The sequence below is a fragment of the Gavialis gangeticus genome, unplaced genomic scaffold (assembly GCF_001723915.1).
Source record: "Gavialis gangeticus isolate Ggan-Ray unplaced genomic scaffold, GavGan_comp1, whole genome shotgun sequence".
NCBI lineage: Eukaryota > Metazoa > Chordata > Crocodylia > Gavialidae > Gavialis > Gavialis gangeticus.
This window is the reverse complement of record NW_017729001.1, coordinates 21900844-21919279: the sequence shown is the minus strand read 5'-3', so window position 1 is coordinate 21919279 and position 18436 is coordinate 21900844. Positions and strand designations below refer to the sequence as shown.

General features: G+C 38.8%; 1 protein-coding gene across 8 annotated transcripts in view; it reads left to right on the top strand.

Annotated features, from left to right (window-relative positions):
• The window catches only part of SFSWAP (splicing factor SWAP homolog), a 116927-nt gene that overhangs the window by 72010 nt on the left and 26481 nt on the right, over positions 1-18436 (top strand). For 6 of the 8 annotated variants that reach the window (XM_019507065.1, XM_019507062.1, XM_019507067.1 and 3 more), the window contains exons 13-14: positions 3049-3239; positions 8041-8064. In XM_019507065.1, the coding sequence (XP_019362610.1) occupies positions 3049-3239; positions 8041-8064 (215 nt within the window). The remainder of the gene's footprint in view (positions 1-3048; positions 3240-8040; positions 8065-18436) is intronic. The other 2 variants (XM_019507063.1, XM_019507066.1) reach the window with 1 other exon arrangement.

The following is an 18436-nucleotide window of genomic DNA, read 5'->3' as shown; positions in this document are numbered from 1 at the left end:
TGTGTTCAACACGCAGCATTTCAAAAACATCTACCTTTCTGCTGCTTTTATTTTTATCCCGTGTTTTTGGTAATTTTTTTAATTGTTTTACCTTTGCTTAATCTCCCTAACCTCAACCAGGCCTCTTTGTGTCCCGTTTCTCCTCCATTGTCTGTCCATAAGACTTTACCAAGATTTAAGCAGTGTTGTCCTTGTGAAAGAGTTGTATCTATTAGCCATCCTGGATAGCCAGCTAGAAGTGAAGTACAGGAACCTGTTTTTCTGCTCAGTTAAGGTGCATCTGGCTGCCATCTCAGCCTGCCACCTTCTGGCTGGAAAGTTGATTTTTGGCCTTCCATCTGTCAGCCCTGAAATTTGTCCACTGAGAGACCACATCCTAGCATTTGCAGCATCCATGCCAACGTATTTGCTGCTCCACCTATCTCGGTTGCTAGCTTCCTTGCTAACCATCAGTTTGGTGAGGAAGGTAGGTGAGAGCCAAGTCATTGTCATGAATCTCACCATAATGTTTTCCATCTAGACAACTTCCCTTGAAGACTTAGCTCAAGTTTTTACCTAAAGTTACCTCTGAATTCTGCCATGGCCAACAGATCTGCCTGTTGTCTTTCATTTTTTTCCCTTAAAGCCTCGCTCCCTTAGAACCAAGGAATTCATCCGCTTACTGAGAGGACAGCCTAGTCTGTACTGGGAAAGGACTATGCCTTTTTGAAAATCTTTGTGCAATTTAGAAAGTAATTCATGAGAATAACAAAACAAGGATACTGGACTTCAGAAAGGCAGAACTTCAGCCAATTTTGAGAGAAAGTAGGTAGGTGCGGAAGGACGAGCAAACAAACAAAAACAGAAGATGTATCTAATGGACATAATATTGGAGGTTCAGTGTTAAGCTGTGTCTGTAAAAGCACTGCAGGAGGCCAGTGTTGCTGAAAAAGTAGCATTTTAGCGTTCTGAAAAAGAGATGTATACCAGTGGCTTTCAACCTTTTTTCATTAGCAGACCCCTAAAGATTTTTGAATGGCGGTGCAGACCCCTTTTGAATTGCAAGTATGGGTATTCACATACTTTTGATTGATCATAGTCATTTTTCACAACCCCCTTAAATATAGTTTGCAGATCCCCCAGGGGTTCATGGACCACAGGTTGAAAACCACTGGTGTAGACCACAAAGAGAAGGACATGTCACTAAGGAAGCATACAAAGGAATAATATGAACATACAGGAACAGCTTCAGGAAAGCAAAGGTGGAAAATGAGTTAAGAGTTGGCAAGAGATGTGAAGGGCATCAAGAGGCATTTCTGGGAAAGGCAGGCATTTTAACTGGAACATCACTCACTAGCAAAGGTGAGCTATTAAAGGAAGACGCAAAGAAGGCAGAGCTGTTTGATGCCTACTTAGTTTTCACATATACCCAGGTGATCATCAAGATTAATAGAAACAGAAAGAGGGAAGGAAGGGATGCAGATAATAAAAGTTCTCAGATGCATCCTTTATTTAAGTCAGCTAGACCTGATGAACCAGCTAAAAAAATTTCAAAGCTGTTGGCAATACTGTTTGCCCATTTCTGGATGATAGGCAAGGTCCCAGAGGACAGGAGGAAAATCACTGCTTATGTACCATTCTGTGAATTAGTAACTAATATTTTTCCATCTACCGTCTTCAACGCTAGGTGTATATAAAGTCTTTTCCATGTCAGGTGTACATCTTGACCCCATTTGCTTTTCCTATATTGGCTGAAATTGCCAGAATGCAACATCTATTGAATTGCTTACGCCAGTTATACTTTCAAAGATGTATAGTATGCATTATACCTTGAATTCACTCACTGGTGAAGTAAAAGCTGTGAGCATGTGCATGTGTGTGAATTTAGAAAACATTGTTCCATTTGAAATATCTAAATTAATGCTCCAAAGCATTAACTTAACCTGAAAAAATATCAATATTATGTTTGATAAAAGAAAATATGCATACACATCCCATTTAGGTTGTCAGTGAAGAGAGAGGGGTGCAGGTTGAATTAATATTTAGGAGCTTTAATTTTGAAATTTCAAACAGAAAACAATATTTGCATACATTAATTTCTAGCATATTGTGTGCCAATGAGATTTTGTTTAAGGAATGTTTGTTTAGAGCCTTACCTTGGGTATTTTTGGTCAAGCAGTTTTGCATAATGACCTTGTTTAGATGTTTAACAATTAGAAATTAGCTTTTTTATGTGTGTTCATTGGTATTGGAAACTTAACAGAATATTCCACAGAGTTGGAATAATTTAGCTTGTCTTGGGGCCTAAATTTGACAAATATATTACGCAGAAAAGTGATTATTGTATAAATATTTATGCAAGATGAAAATTTTGTTATTTATTTTTGTAGTCTAGGAATGTAATCTTGATTAGAAACAACACGTTCAAGAGGAAAATTATAGTACATTTATAGTTACTGAGAGGAATTTATATATTGTTAGAAGTGGAATTCAAAACTCACATTATTAGTACAGCTAATTTACAAGCATGTATATCTGGCTAATATTTAAAGATAGTCATTCTTGTAATGCTTCAGATAAATTATTCTCCAGGATCAAGCTCTAAATTAGAGAGTAACCAGGATCGTAGCTATGGTGTTAGGGCTTCTGCAGGACTGGAAATGAAGTAGCGAAAATGGAATTGAATTCTTGGGGAAAAAATAAATCCAATCCAAGACATCGTTCTCAGGAGCAGTTTTCTCCCTCCAGTTCTTCCTCCTTGAAATGTAATCCTGTAGGTCTGAGCAGGAATTGGGGGAAGGAGGAAAGGAGAGCAGGTCTTCTCTCCCTGGGTTACCTCTGTTAAAATTGGGGAAGTGATTACATCTGCATTCATCCATTTAACATAAATGAACAAGAAACTGCATTCATCCATTTAACATAAATGAACAAGAAACCTCTCACCAGTCTGTAGGCTATCGCTACCTAGAGTTCTGTAATTATGTACCCATACATCCTTTTGCAAACCAAAAGTTTAACACAAATACCCTTGTAAACTTGATGTATTTTGTTTCTGTGTGTGCTTCCCAGCAAAGCAAAAACTAGAGGACAGACTGGCAGCTGCGGCGAGGGAGAAGCTTGCCCAGGCCTCCAAGGAATCAAAAGAGAAGCAGCTTCAGGCAGAACGCAAAAGGAAGGCGGCGCTGTTCTTGCAGACCCTGAAGAACCCCCTGGCAGAAGCAGAAGCGGAGAAAATTGAGGAGAATTCGTATAGTGTAGAGGTGAGTAAAGAGTAATTCCTTTGTACCAGAGTGGTTAATATTGCAGGAAAAAACTTCTCTCGTTATGTTACCATTTTAATGGAGTTCACACACAAGACATAAGCTGTTCCACAGTATCAGAAATTTTAGTGTAGAATTCTTGTTACTCTTTTTATGGAAATAGGGTGCTGATGTTAATTTTTAGCTTGGATGTCACTTTATCACTTTTGTGTAGGAGAGGCATCACCAGGTTTCAGGATTGCTCACGTATTGCTTGCATGTGGTTTCATAAATTCATAGATGCTAGGCTCAGAAGGGACCTCAAAGGATCATAGAGTCCAACTCCCTGCCAGGTGCTTGTCCAGTCTCTTCTTGAAGACCCCCAAGGTAGGGGAGAGCAGCACCTCCCTTGGAAGCCCGTTCCAGATTCTGACAACTCTAACCATGCAGAAGTTCTTTCTGATGTCCAACCTAAATGTGCTCTCTATCAGCTGGTGGCCATTGTTTCTGGTTATTCCAAGGGGTGCTCTGGTAAACAGAATGTCTCCTATTCCCTGCTGCCCTACACCCCCCCAGTGAATTTGTATAGTGCCACAAAATCGTTCTCTCCACCCCCCCAGCCTTCTCTTGCAGAGGCTGAAAAGGTCCAGGCCCCTCAGCCATATCTCATAGGGCCTTCCCTGCAGGCCCCTAACCATATGACTGGCGCTGCTCTGGACCTTCTCAAGGTTGTCCACATCCTCTTTGAATTGCAGCGCCCAGAATTGGACACAGTACTCTAGCTGCAGCTTGACCAGTGCCACATAGAGGGGGAGCATCACCTCCCTGCACCTGTTTGTGATGCACCTACTAATGCATGACAAATTGCGGTTAGCTCTGCTAATTACTTCATCACATTGACAGCTAGCATTCATGTTGAATGGAGTTGACAACGACTCTGAGATCTCTATCTGCCTTGTGCTGCTGAGAAGGATAACCAGATTTCTAGAGCTGCTGCTGAGGCACTTTTTTTTAATCAAGAAAAGCAGTGTTTGAGCATGAAGGGTTATTTTCCTTTGAGACAGTGGGTGGGAAATAAAATGATGATGTGACTTTTTGACCACGTTGCCTTTAACTGAAAGTTTTGTGTGAAAAGGATGTTTTCCTTTCTCCTCCAGTCTTCACTCCAGTGCAGGAGGTCGAGGTAGTTTTGTGTGGAGCTAAACAGCTAGTTTGCAGCCCAATCTGTCTCTGGAAATGGTACTGTGAGATCCAGCAAAGTTTCTAAGTTATCCTGGAAGCATGACATTAAGAGAACCATAGGAGCCTGACCATGAAGTCACTTGCCTTTGTTGGAAGTTACATATGCATAGCTAAAGAATCCATCCAACCCCTTAAAGACATGGTGTTGGTTCATGACCGGAGAGCCCTGTATTTTGGGTACTTAATTTCAGCACGTCCACTGGAAGTACCATTATTAAATGCTCATCTTCTAAAGCTCAGATGTTGATCAGTGCATCTCATTACAGCCTACGCCTCTTTCTGTCTGTGTGGAATGCCAGCAAGGAAATTTGACACCTGGCCAGTGGCAAGACCATTTCTCTCCTTTCTGTCCTCCTCCTAAAGTACTCCTGTTGGTCTGAGTTTAAACGGATCAAATGCTAGTAAAGCATCAAAAAGCTTTCAGAATTCCTGCTTGAGTGCATCAACCCTGTATTGCTCTCTTAGGCTGAGTCTGAAAGCTACTTGAGTATTGGCAATGATTTAATGTCTGGTTCTAGGGCATAAAAGAACTCAGAATAGTGTTCCCTCCCTGTCCTAACCCTCTTTCTGGATCATTGTTACAAAAGGAAATTAAGAGAGTTTTCTTTTTGCTGTGAGTAGGTTTATTGGAATTATCGCATTGTGATTTAAAGATGACTATTGAGTCAGTGGATTTATTTTTGTGTGCAGTTAATAAAACAACTAGCTTATGACTAATACAAAATTATTAGATTCCTGTCTGCTGATAACAGATGACTATTTTACAATCTCTATGGCTAAAGCCTGTTGCAGATTTGCATGATTTGCTTTTTTTTTTTATATGATTTGCTTTTTTAACTAGCTAAGTGTAAAGATACATCTTGGACAAAAAATGTTAACATATATTCTAAAAGAATCTTTGTTTAACCTCACAAATCTCCCTAGTGTTCAGTTTGTCCATAACCTTAAAAATCAATAAGCTAGTATCCTGTTAATTAAAAATGATCTTGCTTTTTTATTACACCAACCATAACTATCCTTCATGAAAAATATATATATTCTGTCACCAGTTGAAATTATTGTAAGCAATAGTAAGCATCAGTCTTTAGTTAGTAATTAAAGGATATGATCATAAGAACAAATTACCACAAGGCAAAAAGATGGCAGGGTTTTATTACATGCAAGCAACTCTGTGCAGCTACCTATGGGCAGGCTTTTACCCTGCAGTAAGTTAAAACTGAATCACCATAACTTAGCCATTAATGAAAGAGTTATCAAAATTTAGCTGTTACTTACTGCAGGGCAAGGTTATGCACTTAGTAGCTGATAGCACTTCTCCTCCCTCCACCCTGTAGTAAACTCTTAAAACTTCCATCCCCCAAATCCATGAAATACCAATTAGGTATGTATTGCACATCTCATTTCATAAATAATCATAAGATAACATTTACTAGGCTAACTGTAGCTTTCTTTTTACTCTTTTTTTCAAAAAAAGAATCTCTCATAAGCAGTTTGTACTTGGATTAATTTTTAATTGACTTTCACTTCTACATTCTGACACTACTTAGTTAACTGATCCTGTTTTCCAGAGCATTGCCAGCATAGCAAATGTGAGCCTCACAAAAAGCCTTCAGGTAACAACGTCTTCTGACATGGGAGCCCAGAATAGCATAAATGCGTGCCATAAGGGAGAGGTAAACAACATCTTTGCAAGAAATTAATACTTTGGGGATTCATTATTGAAAAATGCAGATTGCAAGCTTGTACTGCACAATAATGAAGATAGAGCCGTAGCCAGCCTCTCAGCTTTTCCATGATAAAGGATTATATTTTCAATCAGTCATGAACAAAATCGAGGCGTGCTAAGGTACTTTTATCATGTCAACTCTCTTGGATTGTTTTACTTCTATTATGCTTTTATTTAGTCAGGAGTATTCAAAACAGATCCATAGGAGAGCATATAAACACTATTTCGTAACACTGAATTGCTTCTTTTCATTGCGTTGCTAAAAGTATTTGGAAGAGGCAAAAATGATATTCTTCATTCATATTTTTCCTGCATGTTCTGTTGACCTTTGTTAGATAAACAAATGGCCAAACATCCTCTTAAAAAGCAAATAAGCAAACTTGTTACAATAATGACGTTAAGGTCCCATTCAACATAATACTTTCTTACAACACTTCTAAAATTCTGAAATACAAAATGCTAGTTTTGGTCTCTTATATTGACCAAAGCCACAAAAACTGTATTTCCTACAAATAAGTGGAAATTATGTCTGAGCTGGTTCAAAAAGCAAGTCATTTCATTTACAAGGCTTCTTCCAGGCTTCAGCAAAGAATAAACAGAATTTCATAGGTCTAAATGACTGCTTTACATTAAATATGTAACAACATGCTCATAGCATTGATTTGTTCTCAGTCATCGTGCAGTTCTTTCCCAAAGGTTTTTTTTCTTTTTTATAAAAATATATTGGCAACTGAGCCCTCATTTTGTTTTGTGTTTTTGTAGATTTTTTTAGGTTCCACGTCTTACCTTTTAACCAGACAACACATTTGCAATGTTAAGTTACTTTAGTGAATACATTTCTTCCTTTGCTCTGTCTTTTAGACAGCTGAGCTGCAGGTATGGATCTGGTATATACTGTTCTTTGTTTAGCTAAATGGCCTCTTCCATTGAAGAACAATCACTTTTTCTCCCATCAGGTTTCTCTTCTTCCCCTGCCTGGTGCTTCCATTATTTCTGGTGGTCCTGTCTTTGCTTTTCCAACTTTTATTTCCCCTAGTTTCTTGCCTGTATATAAAGATATAGTCTGCTGCCAGACTGACTACCTCATCAGTGCAAGCAGGATGTCAGTTTAGAGGTTGAGAATGATCAAGCTGCCAAATAAGCCCTCATTGGCATATGACAGAAGGACTTACCTTATTGGTGACTGAGCAGTGTCCAGAGTGAAAATGTCATTCTGTCAAGGGAGTTGTAACACTCTGGTTTTGCGAGGACTCAGGTGGGTAAGGTAGCCATTGGACCATTTCTGTGTAATTATACTGCAAAGCATTTACCAGCTGATTGGGATCAACTAAAAATCAGACCAACGAAGGAGTCGTCTTTGCTCAAGGGATTCTTCAGGTGACGTAGTAAAGCCATGGGCACGTAGCCTGGATTAATCTTGGGAAAGTTAAAGCAGATTTCTCTGATTAAAAAAAATCTGCGAACATATGACACAGCTCCTAGAAATGATGTAGCTCCAAGATTGGCAACTTTTTCTCACTCATCCATATGTCTTTTTCTATATATGGCCTGCTCAGTTATGCACAGTTGTCACCATGTGATTTGCCTGCTGTTTTGTGCCCCAAGATTCTTATGTCTGGGGTAAAGAGATGGTACCACTCGTTAGTTCGGTGCATCTTTCACTCTTGTCTAGTGATAGCATGGGACAAAAGGGGAATGTGCACTGAAAGAACATACAGCAAACTGAAAGAACATGTAGAGCTGATAGAAACTACATTTAAGCTTAAAACAGGAAAGCACTGGGGGAAGTGGGGATTGTCCTGCTTTTTTCAACCAAAATCACTTTCAAATAACTTATGTTCTCTCTTCTCCCAGCCCTCCCTCCTGTTGGCTGATAAGGTAGGCTCCATAACCCTTTATATTTTTGCTCTAGAATCCTCTTTCTGGAAGGGAATATATGGCATGGGGCTTGATAAAAAGCGTTCTGGCCAGTTAACTTCCTCATATTTGGAACTACAAGATTACATTCAGTTGCCAGTACTAAAATGCAAATAGAAGAGCAAGGCAGGGAATTGAAACGGAGCTCATCTGTAAACAGACCTTTGTAGCCAGCAGTTCTGCATGGTTCAATTACAGATAAATGGTTCTGCAAAACATTTTCTCCTGTTCCTTGAAAGAAGAACTGCAGTTACTTTGGAAAAAAAACAGGGAAAGCTGCACCCTTGTTTCACTGGAACTTTGTCATGTTGCAAAGCTGTTTTGCAACCTCCCTCAGTGAATCCCAACAGTCTCCAACCATTACAGTGCACTAGTTGGCAATAGTAGTGCTCTCAAACTATCTTTATCTTTCTCGCCAAAAGAACATGGCCGTCACTAATGGAAAAATACACTAAACAGGTGCATTGACCCGTTTATACTGGCACCGATGGGATTTAAAGGACTGCACTGAAATTGCCCTAACTCTCTGGAGTAAAGAGAATTATGCATGTTAGCAGCATGAAGGCTCTGTTGCTTGGCATCGTCTTCCTGATTAAAGGCACAGTGCTACGACTGTTTTTAAAAATGGACTGTCCTTTTAGGAAGCCACTAGCTTGTTAATAGTTGCTCTTTTACTGAGCATAAAGATATGCTGTGTCACAGACTTAACATATCTCTTGTGTGAAGCTGAGCATCTGTTAGCAGTGCAGCTAACCCCTAACTGTGTCTGCCTTCTAGCCATTCAGATAGTGAGAAGTTGGTTCAAGTTTACTTTTATTAAAAATAATTTGAATCTTTCCCCTCATAAATGCACTCTCCCTCTCAGGCCTTTTATTTGCAAGATGGGTCTGAGAGAAATATGGGCCAAATACCTTAACTTTGTGAGTTAAGCACATCTGAACACCATACCGCCTTCCTTGAGCCAAGTCTTCCAACAAGAGAACACTGCTTATTCTGTTGACACTAGCAGCAATGGCTACTACAAGCCCGTTGAAATGGAGGCCTAATAGTACATGACAAGCTCCTAAGTTTAATCTAAAATTTTAGAATAACCACTGTTTCTGGAAGACTTCAGTTTCATTGCCACATCAGTTGCCGTCTAAAGGTGTGGGGGAGGGAGGGAAGGAAGCTTTTAGCATGATTGAAAGATCAAAATGCTCTTTAATCAGTGCTTTGTGTAATCTGATTCCTTCGGTGCCAAGTAAAGCAAAGGATATAGTAGCAGTATCCCTATATCCCAAGGTATTTCTATGCTAAGAAACCTAGGAAGCACTCAAGAACCATTACAATTCATTATATGAAGACTATATCTGGTAGACATAATGGAAAGGCAGGGCGTTGATTCTCTTAACTAAGGTCTACTTGCGGATGTGGAGTAATCATCTTGAAGTACTATATAGTAGGGGATGGAAAAGTGTTTCTGTGAATGGGTGCATAGGTTTACATAATATGGCATGGAAAGAAAAAAGAAAACCAGCGGTTTACTAGAAGAGGAAGCGCATTAGTTCAGCCCAGCTCCACAGCATCTGTATAGATTGGGTGCTTCAGCAGAGCTTTTTTGGCGCTTCTATCTAAAGCTTTTTTCTGCAAGCAGCCTATGATGCCATTAGGCTGTTGTTGCCTGAAATCTGGCAACTGAACACAAGAACACCAGTTGTGCTTCAGGTCTGCTACCGCAACTTTGTGTAGAGAGAGAAGAGATGAGCAGTCTTTTACTATTTTTGGATTCCCCAGATGTTTCTTGTAGATGTGTTAGTGCTGAATGCACGTGTTTTATTTTCGAATAATTGTTTCCCCTAACACAGGGGTGGGCAAAATGCAGCCCACCACGTTGTTCTATCTGGCCCGCAGGGCCCCTAAAAAATTTAGAAAATATTTATCTGCCCTGGCTGCCTGTCATGTCACCCCCGATGGCTTGCCAAAACTCAGTAAGCGGCCCTCCACCCAAAATAATTGCCCGCCCCTGCCCTAACTTCCTGTGAAAGACAGTTGACACTATAGATTTGAACTGACATTTTTAAGGCTTTTTGCTTTTAAGCTACACCTTGCAAATAGTTAAATTTGTTGTTGCTGTAGTTGTAATATTGCTTCTGCCTATATGAGACTATTGTAGCCTCTTTTAAGTTGGTAAGAAAAAAAAACAAAGCCTTGAGCTTCAAGTGCAAAGTGTGACAAAATTCAGTTCCTTAAATTGCTTTAATCAGAGTTGTTACCATAATACTTAGGGACAGCACTTGAGGTTAGCAGTGAAACAGTCAGTGTTAATGTAGAGTTTGGTGATTATTGTCCTGGTACTCCACATTTTTCAGCTCTCAGCAGCGATTGTAACCAGTAGGAGCTGAGGATTCTCTGCCCACTTAAGGATCCAATCCCAATAAGTCCTCAGTGTGTTGTTTTTTACATGTGCATTCACAGTAAGGCAACCACTTTGGAACAAGAAAACCTTGCCAATCAGTTCATTTTCTCAGGAAATGCCTGAGAAAATAGTGGTATGGAGTTTGGGTGGTTAGCTAAGTAGTGCTTTACTCGCCTAAGGTGAGAAACAGATTCCAGGTCTGATGATTCCCCCCGCTCCTCTTGATTCTCCCATATATGCACAGCTACGGAGTAGTTGTGGAGGCATCCCTGATATCTCAACTGCCGGGGTAAACCAACAGTTAGCCAACCTTCCTCAACAGTGTAATAGCCCAAACGCCAGTTTTATAGCCTGGTATTTCTTAGGCCTCCTGTACGCATTGCAGGTATCACTCAACTGGTTAATTGCACAATTATCTTGAAACAAGCTTTATGTACAAAATAGCTATCATGCAGTAAAAAGCTTCAACCAGCTATAGAGTTAGACCTCCATAACATGTACTAACTTTATAGCTGGTTTCTATCAAGCTGTAATTTGCACATGTAGCTGGGAGCCCTGTCACTCTCAGTCCCAGCATCTGCAGAGCCTGGGTCCTGGCAGCACCCTGCAGATTCTGAAGCTAAATGCCTTTAGATATTAGAATTTGGTAAAGATAAGACTTAAGTGGTTATAAAGAGAATGGAAACACTTCTTATAAACTAATCATTCATTTGTACGTTTATCGACACCTGAGTTCAAGGTTTTGTGTTCTCTTGGTGCCTATATTAAGAAATGCAGTTTTGTTCCATCTTATTTGGATCAGTGACTGGAATGAATCTACTTTAGTGCATGGAACAACCTATTCTAGCTATTGGCATGGGTGTTGATCTGTACTGATAACATTGACAAAGATGGGCACAGAGGCATGCACCTGCACTGATTTATCAGGGGGTTTTGGGGGGGGGTTTTCCCACAACTGGTATGAAAACTAGAAACATCCCGGTTCATCTCACCGCAGTCCTGTTGTCTGTCAAGCAGACATGCATATATTGGAGGGTAAAACCATTGGAAGGAGCAGAAGTGTAGATGTGTTTTGTGGGGGGAGAAAGCTTCTCGGGCTTGGTCTGACAGTGGAAGAAAACAGGTTGCAGTCTATTGTGAAGTAACTGCTTTGATGTAGAGGAAGATGCTCCCACACTGGTAGCTGAGCATACGTTTTTGTGAACAAACCATCGTTCACCTAACATTATTTACCACGTATCTAGTAAGCACTCTCACACTGGTCAATCGATATCATAACGTGACAAAAAATCTTGGGATGATAATAAGCATCAACTACAGATGAGTGGTTCTTGGAGTCGTCCAAATTGTAAACAGCATCAGACTAATACCCAAAAGAAAGGAAAAGACAAGTGCATAATTATAACACTGTGAAATGCAGACAAACACGTAGCTTGAAGTAATGCAGTTTTAATAGATTGTCTGAAATGTCAACTTTTTCTTTGTGCCTCTTTGAATGTGAAGATTCTGCAGCAGTAGTCAACATCTCCTTTTGGCTCTTTCATCTTTCAGGCTTGAAGATCTGCTCTTTGTTCTGTTCTTTACATGTTTCGTCCTTATTTTTGTCCTATGTATAGCAGTCCTATTTCCTCTGTGGAAGCTAATAATTTACAAGTGAAATGGAAATTCATAATACAGATTAAAAAATAGGAAGCTATTCAGGTTTTGCCAAGTATAGAGGGATATCTAAATTCATCTCTCTTGTTTTCCTCCCTGTCCCCCCTTCTCTCCCCCCATATTTGCTGCTAATGATGATGGTAATCTTTTTGTAGAAAGCTTAACGTACAGTTGGGGTGCTTGTATTATTTCCTTTAATGAAAAGGATGGGTTTTTTAAATGAAAATATTTGTCATCGTTTTGTTTTGTAGAACAGGTTTCATCATCCAGTGAATAACAAGTAATGACATCACTTGTGTCAAGAGAAATTAGTCTTTTCATCGACTTGAATTTTACTTCTAATTAATGTTGTGCATGGCCTGATTTTTATGCCGTATGAATCATTAGATTTTGCTAAATGGGGCAGTCTCAGGTTTATTCCTCAGCCTTTTTATTCTTAAGAGCAAATAAAGAAACCAGGCTTACTTGCAGTGTTTCTGTGAGAAATTCTAAACAGAATCTGTTAATTATCATTTTGAGTTTCCTGGACTTTTGGCCTTCCTAATGGCTCAAAATTGCTCCGTAGATACAAATGTTACAGTTTTTCAGGAGCTTTTCTGTTCACTTCTAAAAGCTTTCTCCATTCCTTCTGCAATGGCACTTGTCTCATATGACTCCATCATATGCACTTTGGAAATTATTTTTAATGAGTGCTCTCAGCTCTTCTGCCAGCCAAGACATCAGTGTGTAGATGCTTTGATTTTCATCCCAATCCTTCTTGGAATATAAGTAAAACATCAGAAGCAGCTGTTCACAATGAGGGTCGGTCATTTTCTTTAAGTCCTTTCTGATCTCCATTCTCCAATTCAGTTTTCAGTCGTATGCTAGTGACAAGTATCCTGTCCCCTATTTTCAAAACTTATTTCATCCCCTATCCTTGTGTGAAGATCACTTCCTACATGCCTAGCCTTTCAGTGTAAGATAGGGCAGTAATTTGGGGTGTCATATCACCCAGTTATTACAAACAGTTAATTTTGCTGAACTGCCAGTATTAAAGTCAGGTACATGCTTGTTTTCTATCTGTCTGCCATTTTTCTTGGTGTTTTTTCTTTTTGTATTAACATCTGGCTCTTTCTGATTTTGTCTTCATAGATTTTCAGGTATTTTGTCCCCGTTTTTTGCTTGCAGCTTGTGTACAATACTTTTTGCCCCAGAATTACTAAAATGGAACATATGTAAAATAAGGTAAATAGTATTGCAAAAGTAGAAGTGCTCATTCATCAGTGATTCTCCTGGTATATAGTGAACTGTCACTTTCATTGAAATCTCAGTAATTTTTAAAGCACTCTGTAAAGACACAAAATTACAGTTTGAAATCCCAGAAGGTAGCTGTATTGAGTTTGAATATTCTCTTCTTACCCACACGGACCTAAGCCTAAACAACGCGTGTTGCACAGTGAAATCTGTCTTAAAGAGTAGTGTTGGCAGGGATGATCAAGTTTATACAGTTATGAATTTGGGGATATTTTTAAATGACCTTTTAAAATACTTGAACAAGAAGTGATTTTTTTTTTTTAACCTGTCACTTTGTCTTTGTCTCTCTTTTTTTTTAAAAAAAAAACCCCATCGAGATAATTACATTGCTAGCTTACACAGATCTTTAATTTACAAAATACAAAACAAAGTTTTTATCTCAGGTTTATTCTTAAAACTTTGGACCAGACTCTTATAATCATGGGCTTTGCCCTTAAAATATGAGACCTCTTTTTTCTTTGTATTTATATCTTTTGATCTCAGTCCACAATCACTTTGGAAGCTTGGTCCTGAAGTCTGGCACATTCTCTGGTTTATTTTGAATTCTTGCAATTTTATTTTCATTTGTTGGGAATGAGTAATATTCCCTCATATTAAATGCTATATAGGCCCGTGGTGTACTTTAAGTAACACGTATATGTTTCTTTAACACCCGAAATTCTGATTGCGATAGAGATTTTGTTTTTAGCAGTACTGTTCTTCTGAGTTTTCTTATCAGTTCTGTTATTTAAGCAGTCCCATCAGATATGTGTTTTAGACAAGTTGGACTGGTAAATGTTCAAGTTAATAAATGCATTTATTTTTCTGGTTAAAGGTTTTACGCATTAATTTTAAAAATGTGTATATAGTTTCACAAACGTGGAAATATGTATGCAATTAAATATAATTGCATAATAAATGTAATTGAATAATAAAAGGTAAAAACACATCAAGTTGTATCTCTGTCATACTGTGCAGAAAGCACCGCCTGTAGGGCAATACATCATTGCACCAAGCAAGTTGGTACTTCTGATTTTTCATTTGCATTTAGTAGGAATTTTTTTAAAGAAAGCATAAAATTGTGACCAGTGAAGCCTTGAAACGCAGCTTTGGTCAGTCTATTCTTGGCAAATAGCTGTGAGAACAAAACTGATAAATTTTAGGTTTGTTGCTGGTGAGCGCAATTTGCTTGTTTGAGTTCATCTATCAAGGAAAGGCATAAATTGAGTATATCATGGCTCAGTGCATTAATTTGTGATTAACGAGAATCCATATGTAAATTAGATACACCCTTCAGGCGCTAAAAATTGCTGGTGCAGGCCTAGATATTAGAAGTTTGGATACCTCTGTTTAAGCTTTTTGTATGCAAAATATTTTCTGCAACTGTGAATTTAATTTAAATAGTTAAGCTGTGTTTAAAAATTAAAAAAAAACCCAGGCCATTCTTTTCATTGTCAAATGGGATATTGCTCTAGATTTGTCATTTGTATAGATCATTAGTTGGGAGAGGCTGGGATGATGGTTCTTTGTATTTCTTGGGACTTTAAATAGCATTTACTTTAAAGATGGATTAAATATAAATTGACAACAGATTTTCAGCTGAGTGCAAACTTGTTGCATGGGTTTATAGCTTGTAGCCATGTTGACCTAAAAAGCAGAGACGGACAAAACTTCGGGGTTTGTGGCAATATCTGATGCGTCTCAGCAGCCTAATCTGCATATTCACAGAGCAACTTTTTTACAAATGGACTTTGAAACCCAGGGGAACTTCACCATCCTTTACCTGCCCTGTGCAAGATGAAGTTTCTTTTCTACCTAGGAGAACTTTTATAGTCTTTGAACTCTCCTCTCCCTGACAAAAGGGTGTTTGGACCTGAAAGCTTGCAAAAAAAGATTTTTTTTTTTTTTTGCTACAGTTTAGTTGGTCTAAAAAAAGATATCACCTCAAGCCCAAGAGTTTTGTCTGCTGCAGCTTGTTGCATAGAATTCATTATATAATGTAGAACCTGATCTTTTTCCTCCTCTTCTAGGCTGCAGTGCATTCGGTCAGCTCCACTGACTCCAGTGGCTTTTCCCTGACAAAAAACCAGCCCTTGCATATGAAAAACCTTAAAGGGTTCTGCAGGAATTAGCCTTGAAAAGTAGAGAACTGTTAAAAAGGTTAAAGCCCGGTAGAAATCTGATGATGAATCTCTGTCTTCCAGCCTTTCTTTAGATAGTCTTTGAGCTGTGAAGTCCTTTAACAAACATTTGACAGGATTTTTCAGCTGGGGTGAAAAAGCATGAGTGGAGTGGCAGAACTTCAGCCTACGACAAATGAGGTGCGGCGTTAATGTAATTGAAACCCAAATCTGAGTCATGGTCTCAGTGAAAAGTATCAGGGGTTACTTTGGCTTTTACAGCTCTTTTGGCCCAGGTGTTGGGATTTGTGGGTGTTCTCAGGCTACGTTTTCTGTTTTTTCTATAGCTTTTGTCAAATTGAAATTCTGCATCAAACTTCTTTTTGCTCAAAGGGGTATTTGATTTAGAGCCTTTTTGCCTGCATGCCAGCGCCTTGCATGCCTACACCAAACAGCTCCCACATTTTCATTATGTGAAGCATGTTGGTTTTCCTAATTGATTGCTTAGTCAAAGGGTGCCTGTCTCAAACCATTAAAATATTCCTGATCAGAGATAAGCCCAGCAATTTAAAAAGTTGCATTTCTGCTTGCATGAGGAATGTAGTCCTCAAAGGATTAGGAGGTATCACAGCCTTTCTGTGATCAAAGGTTTACAGACCAAATCTTAAGAGTTAATTTCAGGAGTCAAAAGCCCCACAACCTATCTCTGTACATTGGGAGTGTTAACATACAGAGTATAAAAGGATCCTACTTGGTCCTACGGCAGGATATATTCATTTAAATTAGCCTAATGATAAGGCATCCTGGGATAATGGCATGCTGTGATGATTTTCTTCCAGTCCTTCTTAATTCCAATCCCCTTCTTGGTTGTTTCACATCTTGGTGTCAGTGCTTTTGTTTAGCTCCTGTTTATAATATCGATATAGTCCTCCAAAAAGGCCTTTGTAAGGTATGTTGCAGTCCTGAGAATTGTAACACACTTGAGAACACAGATGGAAGTGAGGAACAGCCCATTATTCTGAGATCAGGAGATGTGTCTTGTAAAGACAGGCAAGATAAATGCCTTTTTTATTATTTCAGTAAAATTGCATAATAATGGTATTTGCTCTGCCTGGTAGCATAAAGATGAAGCAGGTCCTTTAAGGAGGTAAATGTTTAATTGTGTGTGTGAGGCATAATTTTCTAGTTGCTTTTCTGTTCATTCAGAATTGTGTAGTAAGTATAAGTAGTGTTGTACCCCTAAGTAGAGGGCTACTGATCATTTTAACATTTTGTCTTCCTAGATTTCTTTGAAATCTTTTTCCAGTTGCCATTCACTTTTCCCAAAGGTTTTTCAGGGCCAGTTTATTTCTAGCACAAGGAATGTATAAAGCAGGCCATTAAATATTACAAAATAGGCTCTCAACTAGAAGTTAGTAATTCAGGGCAATATGTCTAAGGTTTTTTTGTTTGGTTTGGTTTTTAACCAAACCCTGGTTTTGTATACTTCAGTTCACATAGCTTGAGAGAGCTTTAGGAGGCTTCCTTGCCCATTAAAATAGGAGCCACTTAAGATTTGTCTTGTTAAACACTCAAAACATGGGGAATCCAACATCACGGTCATTCTTGAAATTCTTGTCCCTGGCTACTGGGAGTACATGTAAGGTCAGTAATCACAATGCAAGACAATGCCTGATCAGCTGGGAAAATGAAGACGGGTGCTCTTGTCCCAGTGAATGGATCTATTTAATTTTTGCTCTGGAAAAGTATTTGGTATCTTTTCATTTTAACCCCCTTTTGCTGGCTGGTCTTTTCTTTAGTGCAGATTTGAACTGCCAGAACAGTAACTTTCACCTGCTGCAGTGGGGGAATCAACTGGATGTGTTTAATGCACATAGCAATTACCATCCCTTCCCACAGCTTATAAAACACCACTTGTTGTGTTTCAACCTGGGAGTGCTTAGGTATAAGCCTTGGGCAGCTGGAACTAAGGTGCAGCAACGGGAGGGAGAGAACCTAGGGGTTCTGGAGCAGTTCCAGAGCATAAAAATTATTGTAATGGAAATTACAACTCTAGTCTGCATAATTGTGACATTCTCTACTCTGCTGAATCCTAATTAACACAGGGATTTTCAGATCAAAGGAAGATTCAACTATTCAGGAACATAGAAAAGATATGCCTTTGTATAGAAAAGTGCAAAAGAGATTATTAGAATAATTATATATATGTAACCATGGAAGTGTGAGCCTTTTCAACCTATTTATAACACATACAGCTCTTTGTATGTTTTTTTGGTTGGTGGTTGCTGTTGAAAATACTAACTAAATTACAATAATTTAGCCAATAAACAATTAGCATGCATCCAGTGCATGCATAACAATGTGCTTGCATCCAGTTTCAAGAATATTATCTCATGTCATCAGTTGAAGTTTTCAGTTTTTATTTCCATGTGGTTTCAGATTCTTTGAGATACAGGTAGATGTTTTTCTGATCCACTCCAATTAAACAGAAGTAATCTTAATGACTTTGCTGGTTTGTTTTCACGAAAAGTACTGCTGAAATGGTTTTTCTTCTCATAAGTTCGATGCATACAGCATCTGCTGCAAAGATTGCTTATTTGCTTGAGCTTTGTAGTCTTTTATAGTGGGTTTTTTTGAGTTAAGGCTGCAATAAACACGGAACTGGTTATTCGAATGGGTTATTCATTGCTAAAAGGCGAAGAGACGGGAGGAAGTAAAAGTTTCATTTGAAGTTGATGGAGGATCTAAGTATGCAATTTGTATTGATTGGCCTCTGTGTTTCCAGTACCTGGCTTTAAAGCTTTAATTTGTTCAGGTGAATGATAAAACCTTCAACCTCTGCCCCCCCCACCCATGTTGGTGCCCCTCACTCCTGAGCCACAGCCAACTG